The sequence below is a fragment of the Hibiscus syriacus genome, unplaced genomic scaffold, assembly GCF_006381635.1.
Source record: "Hibiscus syriacus cultivar Baekdansim isolate YM2019G1 unplaced genomic scaffold, ASM638163v2 tig00112000_pilon, whole genome shotgun sequence".
Lineage (NCBI taxonomy): Eukaryota > Viridiplantae > Streptophyta > Magnoliopsida > Malvales > Malvaceae > Hibiscus > Hibiscus syriacus.
In genome coordinates this window covers 3,627,078-3,636,890 of record NW_024063235.1, presented here as the reverse complement: position 1 = coordinate 3,636,890, position 9,813 = coordinate 3,627,078, and the positions used below count along the sequence as shown (strand labels likewise).

Here is a 9,813-nt window from a genome sequence, read left to right as displayed (position 1 = left end):
AATATTTTTTATTTTTTGCCCTTAATTTATTTTGATTTTTTCCTTTTTTTCTTTCTTTCTTTTGATTTATTTATTTATTCCCTCTAACATTTTTTTACTTTATAGAGAATTTTCAATCGATCATAGGTAAGCGATTCGAATCGAATGTTTTAAGTTTTAATTTAAATTTCCAATTTTCGTAAATAAAGACAATCGCAAAATTAATTAGTATCGAAAGGGCGATTCAAGGGTGTTAATCCTTCTTTGATCGTAATCGACTCCTGAACCCGACACATTTATGGTAAAACGCAGATAAGGTAAGATGGTGTCAGATCCACCTAAAGTGATCGGTGGCGACTCCAATTCGATTTTCCCAAGTCGAAGCTCAATTCCGGGCCCAACCGAAAGACGGTCGCGACACTATTATTCATCCGTGGTTCCTTGAAGTCTCTAGTGTTCTATATCATCCAATCAACTACAATCTATTGACATGATCACTAACATGTTCATATGTTATACCAACTAAATTTGTTATCTAACAATATTTACCTTATCGGCTGGCAAATAGTTATTATTACCCTAGACTTGACATTGGCATTAAGGGCATGAATGTAAATTACCATACAAGGTTGTAGTGGGACTCTCTCTTTTTCAAAGACGATCGTTATTCTCACTTTTACATCTACTGAACAATTGTTTATCGCTCTCCAATCAAATCAAAAGATACAAACCGTTAGAAATTCAACCCCATTTCTCCCACCAATAATTTTATTTTGTATCAAATTATGATCTTCTAAAATCGAAGAATAATTTTTTAAAAAAAATAAATGTTTATGTCAAACTTATAGTTGTATTCAACTATTTTCACCCGAGTTCGGTAACTTATATGTATAAGAGAATACAATTAATGGAATGACTTCTCATCTAAAAGCATTTAGCTTGCCATATTGGAAAACTATTAATAATCAACTCACTGAAACTAATTCAATCAACAATGGAAAAAACATGATAAGAACTTGTAAATTAACCATAGTGCTAATTAAGCTAATGTACTGGATAATAATTGCTTGGATGATGGAAGCATAATTATAAATAAATATAAGGGAGGGAAAAAGAAACACATACTTAACGCTAATAGTATGTTAAAGGAAGAAAATAATGCTATATAGCAAGAAAAAGAAGAGCTAAAGCACTTTCAAGGGACCCACTGCTTGTCCTCATATTACCCCTCCATTGATGTGATCTTCATTTCACCTCTTTCCTTTTGCTTTCTTCTCTGTGTAGGGGAGAAAAGAAAAAACCCTTCATGAAAAACAATGATGTCAATAAACAAAGGGAAAGAAATTGCTCAAGGGTCTTCGAGATCAGCTGCTGTTGTTGTCACTGCAGCCGCTGATCAGCAAAATCCGCCGCCGTTGAGCCGATATGAGTCGCAGAAGAGACGGGACTGGATCACTTTCGGTCAGTACTTAAGGAACCGAAGGCCACCTGTGGCTCTTTCTCAGTGTAACGCTAATCATGTTATCGATTTCCTTCGTTATCTCGATCAGTTCGGAAAGACTAAGGTGCACTTACAAGGTTGCATGTTCTTCGGCCAACCTGAGCCACCGGGGCCTTGTACCTGCTCTCTTAGACAAGCTTGGGGTAGCCTAGATGCTCTTATCGGCCGACTCCGTGCCGCTTATGAAGAGAACGGTGGATCGCCGGAGACCAACCCTTTCGCCAATGCTATGATACGTATTTACCTTCGTGAAGTGAGGGATTCTCAAGCTAAAGCTAGGGGAATTCCTTATAAGAAGAAGAAGAAGAAGCGGAATCCATTGAAGTCTAATGAAGATAGCTCAAGCTTCCCTACTCAGCAACCTTGACATGGATTTCCCTTATAAAACTGGTAATAAATTATTGCTTTTCCTTGGGCACTTAAGATCTACTACTAATTGCATGGAACTTGGACTTCATGGGAATGAAATACAAGAAAATAATTGAACCTTTTACCGTAACCAATAGATAAAATACTGAGATCTGTCAAGCCTATACACAATATGAACATAGTTAGGCCATATATGCTCTTTCCCTTTCATAATAAACCCTAGAGGCAAGGGGATTTGGAAACCCTAATTTTGTATAGTAATTTACTTTAAGAAAGACAAGAAACAATAACAGTAATCACTAACTTTAACTTAATACCAATAGCTAACATTAATTGCTATGATCATAATGAACACCTCTTTTTTAAAATTTCTTCTTTCTATCTCCCTCACATGCAAATGTCTTGTATCCAAATTTAATCCAACAATATAATATCTCACCTCCGATAATCCCGTCACCCTCTTATTAAAATTACATAACATTAATGTGAATTATAGTTTATATCAAGTATATAATCTATTTTAGGATTGTGCACTATTTTGTGCCCTCCATGAATTGCCATGGATATAATACAAATGTCATTTTCATGATTTTAAGAAAAGTTATATGATTGAAGATGTACAGAGAGTAGGACAAACCCACATTATTATTGGATTCTCTGTTTATCTGATACCGATAATAATTAATAACACAATTTAGGTAAATTATCACTAAGGAACCTATTAAAGGATCTCGATAATAAAAATGAATGTTGTTCTCTATAAAGGTATCTGGTTCAACTAGTTATGTTTGTTCATAATCTTTCTTAATGATTTACAACACACACATCCGCGGATGTAACTATTTGAACCTAAGATCTCTAGGAAGAACAACACTTTAGCCACTGAGACCACTTGATGATCACCCAATATTATTTAAGAAAATAAGTTATCACTATGATATATTACATAAAAGCTCTTGAACTTTATAGATTTATAATGTATACCTTTGATCTTTTAATTCGAATTGTCATTATATCATTTTCCGTTTATGTGATACTACTTCTATATATTTAGATATGCAGTTGACCATTGTTTTTCTGAAACCATCAGAAAAGGTGCTAATTATTTTCCCTATTGTAGTAACCTATAAACGCTTTTATTTCATTTGGATAACTTCAGGCACAAAATAAAATTTCAAGAGTTTGATCAGTTTACAACTCCCAGAAATCACAACCAATTCCTCCTTGGATCAATATTCTGGGTGTTATATATATATAAAAGCTGGAATTGAAGAGGTAAGTTGCTTCTGTCTTGTGTTATATTTCCTTTCACATTTCAGTATGTTAATAAGAACTGTTTGGTCCAAGTTTGTCCTAGGAACTATTCTCCATGTGTAACTACATTGATGCCAATTAATCACTATTATACTATTGAACTTCCAACTATTTTAATTTTTTTTATGAATTTGTCTAAAAAGTTGAATGTTACTGATACTAGGAGGATGGTACCATAAATTATCATAAGGAAAATTAATGATTGATTTGGTTGGCTCTCAATTCATATGATATTACTGAATATGTAATCCTTTATATGTTTCTAAAACGTATAAAATATACACATTTTTTGTATGCAGAAATATATATGAATATTGTATTTTAAATAAATTGAATAATATATTAACATTTAACCAATTTGAAATTTGAATCTTAATATTTACAATCAATTATTTAACTATCACAGCCAAATAAAATATAAGAGATTATTGGAGAAATTTTTAGAAAACTTTTTGATAGAACAATTTTAGAAATGTTTTTCCCATTTCATAGTTCACACTGGTATCCCCCACTCATATAATATCTTTGTCCCACCTCTTCATATTGTCCTTTGATTTATTCAACATCGATCATTGGGTTCCTCTTCAAGGTTAATCAATAATTACATAAGATAGTAATTAATTACTGTAATTACTCAAAGGTCAACTTCTTCCACCATTTTTTATTGCTTCTATTTCAAAATCCTTTGAGCTTTTGATCTTATAGGGTAAGTCTTATTGTCTGTGATTCATTATTTTATATTGAAAAATAGCTTCTGAATACATATAAAAAGTTTATTATTTGGTACATAGACATTGAATATATTAGGTGACGTTTTGTTATTAGTCCCTGTACTATCTATAAGTTATGAATTTAGTCCATCTACTCTAATTTAGTCAGTTTTGCACTTTGTGCTTTTTGAATTCTAAAAGTTTCAATCATTACCTAAATAATACACTAATAATATAACTAAATTAATGTACCTAATTGGAGAATATATTAAATAAATCTACAACTTGCATATGATATTGAAATTAATAGCAAAATTTGATTTAACACCTTTCACTAATGTTATTTGGTTTATAACCAAAATTTTAGAAATTAGAAGGTATAAGGGCTAAAAATTATCCAAATTTGATTACAAGAACCAAATTCACAACTTAATCATTATAATAGAACAATTTGGCCAAATTTTTATGGTAGAATAAGGATTTAACGACATTTTTGGACTTTAGCATCCTTTTTTCTTTTACCCTTTGATCATTTGGCCAAACTTGATTTTGATCTTATTTCCATATGGGTTTGAGAAACATTAGTACTATTTACATCTGCTCTTACAGATTAAATCCTTATCTTTCATTTTCTATTCTTTTGATTCATGATGAAGCTGAACTTTGTTGGTCATTTGTGTTGGTAAATCTAGGATGATCATTTCCTTGTACAAGAAACCTACACATTGATAATATACTCCTACATTGGAATATTTCATCATTGGAAGTGATAATGTGACTAAGTTTATTGAAAAGGTCATCATAATTAATTATGACCATAATGTACATTTTACAATCTGATTCAGAAATTATATAATAAATGGAATGCCCAAGACTATCAACATTTGTTATAGATGAAGTGAAACGTCCAAAATTACCTATTCTCTCTTTAGACATCAACAAATTGATACGATAGAATAACTAGAGATAATATCATCAATTTAAAATATTTAATAAGAGCAAACATCATGGCCCTCCATATTTTATTTTCTTATAAAGAGAACACAATACAGGAATCATCGAGTAAAAAATGATTACTTGTATACAAAATTTCTTTAAAAAAATGATGATTTCCTTAAACAAATAATCCAGTTGCTTATGAAATCTTCTGTTTTCTCTAGTTGGATGCAGCAGAGCCATTGTAGTTATCCTCTTGCTTTTCATCTGTCGGAAAAGTTAAATATGATAATGTAAGACGTATATTAACATCTAACACTTACGTTCGAATTCGCTTTATGTCCCATATAATTGCATTTCTTCTCAAATGAGACTTAAATTATTTCATAAAAAAATATGGAAAGAGTATATTTGAACTTTGATGAAGGTTTTTGGAGCTTAACTTCCATTTTATGGCTGAGGGAAGAGATTCAAATAATCACATCAAAAGGCATATATGCGTCCCTACTTATCGAACCAAATACTCTATTTTTTTCCTTCTCAAGATAAAGTAATAGTCTGAATCATTCATGTACGTAACATATGAGATTCAATTCCTTGAAATTGCATTAAAATAGAACCCCAAACACATAGGTGACGCCAGGAATTTGTATTGGGTTGCAGAAAAGATTAAAATTTTGTGTAAATTGACTAAATTGAATTATTATATTTTTGGAGGGGTTAAAGTTGTAAAATTTCCATTTAACTACAGAGATAAAATGTATTTAATTAAATAATTATTATTTTGGTTGGGTTAAATAGCAATTGTATGAATTTTAAAAAGTTAAAAAGAATTAAATTGAATTATTGTTCCTTGCCTCTCGGCAAAATTTGAGAAATAGTTCTCGTTAGAAGGAAAAAAAAACCTTGGGAAATGAGGATGGTTTAAGGTCATTACTATAGTGGAGACTGGACTAGTCACCGCCTACTAACGACATTCCAGAAGTCATCAATCATGTAGATCACTTTCTTTTTGGTTTTTGTAATTTTAGGATTAAAATGAAAGAAATGAAAGTTAAAGGATTAAAACATGAAAATACGCGATATAACGATTTATATAAATTGTCAAAGGAGTGATGAGCATGATTTTTCTGTCTTTTCTATTTTCAATATGTATATATGATCCCAAATCAAGTTGAGACACAAAATGGGCTACGTACATCAATTTGGGTTGGACCAAATGAAGTTGAGACACAATATTACATTCGGTTTTATTGGCCCAATACTCCATGCGGGTCAATTATTTTGGGTTTTAGGGAAGCTTAATTTTTATTTTGAGAAATACGACAAAAGCTACAGTGGACATGGAACTTATCACCTCGAGGGACGAGTTTATCAAAAAAATATTTTTTAAAAAATAACCAAAAATTATAATTTTTATATTTAAAAACTTCAAATTCAAAAAAACTAACCATTTTATAGCCGTTGGTCAACGAGAAATTGGCCAACGGTCACTTGGAACTCGTCACCTGAAAGTGACGAGTTCGACCATATATTTAAATCAACTAGCCATTTATAGCCGTTGAGGCTAAGGTTATAATTAAGGGTTTGGGGTTTTGATTTTTCACCAAACCCTAAATCCAAAAAAATTACAAAAAAATCATATTTTCTGTGAAAATCCCAAAAAATGGTTTACATTTTTATATGGACATGGGCTATCTAATACTGTTATAGTCCTGGGCTTGGTACCGATTTCCATTTTTACGCCAATTACCACAGCCCCGATCGAGTTTCCTCTGGCTGCAAGGTAATTTTTTAACTTCATTTATTTAATTTATTTAATTTGATTAATTTAATTATATTTTATTTGATTATAATATTTTTTAAATTTGAAGTATTTTAGATGATGTCATAAAATAGTTGAGACGAAGTTGTCGGGTGTCACTGCATAAGATATTCGGATGAGGATCGACATCGTTAGTTGATATGTGGTATACATTTGTTTATAATCTTTTTTTTTTTGAAATTTTTTAACTTTATATACTAACTTTAACATTTAATATTTATAGTTTTCTTGGCTTCCGTATGTGGACTACGAGATCAACCAGTTATTGCCAGCGTAATTTTTTGAGGGGTTTGAGTTATGTTGTGTTGTGATGCTATTATTACAATTTGCGATTGTTGAGTGGCATACCACTGATAGAGTAATGCGATTGTTTGTGTCGCATCAATCGATTCCTACGCAAATTATTGATATGGACGCGTTCTATATCATTGATACGCGTGAGAAACATACCAAAAATTGGCATGTAAAGCACACTTACTACATTAGGCTATGGAATCAGCATCAACTTTGGTCCCTTCGCATTACGACATTACATCGTTAGACCTAGATTTCGATCATTCTCTCTATCTCCGAAATTATGAAGCAAATGGGAAACCATATATCACGACACTGAAAAAGAGGGGAGAATGGAATATCATCATGCCACATGCATCAATTCTGTAACATCCTCAATATCAGGCTAGTGACCTAAAGGTGAATTTTGAAAGCATTATGTTCAATTTCGAAATAAGTTAAAAGTTTAGAATTTTAATTGAGAATTTTGAGGTTGGATTTAATAGTAAAGTTTGAAAGTAATAAGGGTATTATGGTCTTTTCTAAGAGAAGATTTTTATTTTTCTTTTAGGGTATATAAAAACGTGGGAAATGAGGGAAATGAGTTTCCAGAGTTTTCTTCTTCTCCTTTCTTCTTCACGCGTGGAAGCCAAGAGCAAAGGTGAGAATTTTTATTAGTTGATTATTATTTGAATTCTAAGTTGGTTTTGATTCTTTGGAAAGTAAGAAAGCTTAAAGAAGTCTAAAGATAAGTGAAAACTCAAAGATGAAGAGGTTAGAAGAGATTAAAGAAAATGGGTTTTTAAGTGAAATTTTGAATAAGAAGGTTTAAATGAATTAGGAGGATGAATTTGACTTCTCATCTATAAGAATAAGAAGTTAGAAGTGCTAGAATTAAGTTTGGATAACATGGAAAATTGGGTATGATTATTGATTTCCATATGAAAGATGGAATTTAGAGGTTAAAGATGAGATAAATGAATATTAATGAGTTTAAGTATATATATGTAAGTTAGGAATATGAAAGGGGTTGAAATATGAAGGATTTAATCCAAAAAGAATGAATTTTCGGGTTCAAAAAGAGGATTCTGGGCAGAGTGCATCGATGCATATTCATAGTGCATCGATGCATCAAGGTTAAAACCCATGCACTCTTTTAAAAATAAAAACATAGAATGCAATTAGTGCATCGATGCATAAGGCATGCATCGATGCATCCCAGTAATAAACAAACATCGAATGTATTTTATGCATGTGCATCGGTGCACCGATAGGGAATGCATCGATACACTGTGCAGTGCATCGATGCATACCTTCATTAAAAGATGAAATGAGCTTTTCTTTTAGCCTAAGAAGTGATAATTTAGAAGATATCAATTAGTATACCGATATGTATCAATGTATTATTATGACGTAGATATAGAATGAAGCTTGTTTCGGAACAATCTAAGGATTAAGATTGATTCAAAGCAAACAAGGCTAAGGTGAGTGCACATTATTTAGTATATGAGGTTCAATGGAAAATAAGACTTGCGATAAATCTATTTCCAATAGTAAAAAACATGAATTCATAGAAGTATGTATTTGTTATGATTTATATGTGTGCATGAGTATATGTGTTATTGATATGAATATGGTAAGTAAAAGGGATTAATGGTGATGATAAGAATAATAATAAGGATAATGAAATGATAGGTATATGTGAGTATAGGTATTGATGTGTTTTTGTATGTATTGTAAGATGATATGTTTATGTGAAAACATGATAAGATGACAATGATTTACATGTCATATGAACACATGAGAAATGTTATGAGCCATATGAAAGAGAAAGTATATGTGATACATGAGGGTGAATCCTATGTTTATATGAATATGAACTCATATGAGAATTGACATGAACTACGTGATTACATGTATATGTGAATGAAACCATAAGGTTATATGAATATATGATATGGTTACATGAATATGTAAAAGGATATAAAAGATAATGCCCATGTTATGTGTCATGAGAGCTAGGGGTATAGTTGGCATGCCAAGAGTCGAGGGTCTATGTGATCCTTCAGGACATATATGTATTCTTTGGAACATGTGTGAAGTCTGGTGAGACACATACTTGATCCTTGGCATATGTATATGATTCTTAAGGAATGATATGTGGTCCTTCGGGACATATATGTATTCTTTGGAACATGTGTCAAATCTGGTGAGACACATACTTGATCCCTAGTATATGTATATGATTCTTAAGGAATGATATATAGTCCAAATGAACATTATTATATGGCACTACGGTGCAATTCTACGCGGCACTCCGGTGTAATTCTACTTGGCACTTCGGTGCAATTATATGAGCTGTGGTGACAACATTAGTGCACAACCTCTATGTACTCACATATCTTTAGTTCTCACATGTGTATCATGGGCTATTAAATAGATAATATTAATAAAGTGATATGATAATATGTTTGTTTCCTTGTGGAATTTCATGTGTGATATTGATTGTACAAATGGTAACTTATAAGACCATATGATGAAAAGAATCAATGATAGTGATAAAATAAGAAAGAAATGAAGATGATAATATAGTTTCTTGGGTGTACGTGTTTTATGATAGTATATATATATGGTTTACATGACATGATATGTATATGTGCATTTGGTTATGGTATATGTTATATGATATGGACATAAGAGATCATAGGAACATGAGATAAGAGATATGAATGATAATGACATATATGTATGCATATATTCGTTACATGTAAAAGTATGAGTTGTATGAAATGATAGTAGTAATTGTTTAGGTATGATTATTAGTTACCTTTTACCTTATATGTTGATATGCCTCACTAAGTCTTTGACTTAGCTTGTAAGTGATTTACACGTAGGTTTCGAGAAGA

The 9,813-nt window shown here is 31.4% G+C and overlaps 1 protein-coding gene across 1 annotated transcript; it reads left to right on the top strand.

Annotated features, from left to right (window-relative positions):
• The first annotated feature begins 1,155 nt into the window (after positions 1–1,155).
• LOC120174107 (protein LIGHT-DEPENDENT SHORT HYPOCOTYLS 10-like) lies at positions 1,156–3,231 on the top strand. The gene is made up of 2 exons (XM_039181076.1): positions 1,156–1,870; positions 3,009–3,231. Exon 1 carries the CDS (start codon positions 1,296–1,298, stop codon positions 1,845–1,847), a length of 552 nt encoding a protein of 183 aa, XP_039037007.1. The 5' UTR covers positions 1,156–1,295; the 3' UTR covers positions 1,848–1,870; positions 3,009–3,231.
• The last annotated feature ends 6,582 nt before the right edge of the window (positions 3,232–9,813 follow it).

Excerpts from the sequence above, each read along its gene's own strand:
- LOC120174107 (XM_039181076.1), top strand. The coding sequence starts at position 1,296 with ATGATGTCAATAAACAAAGGGAAAGAAATTGCTCAAGGGTCTTCGAGA.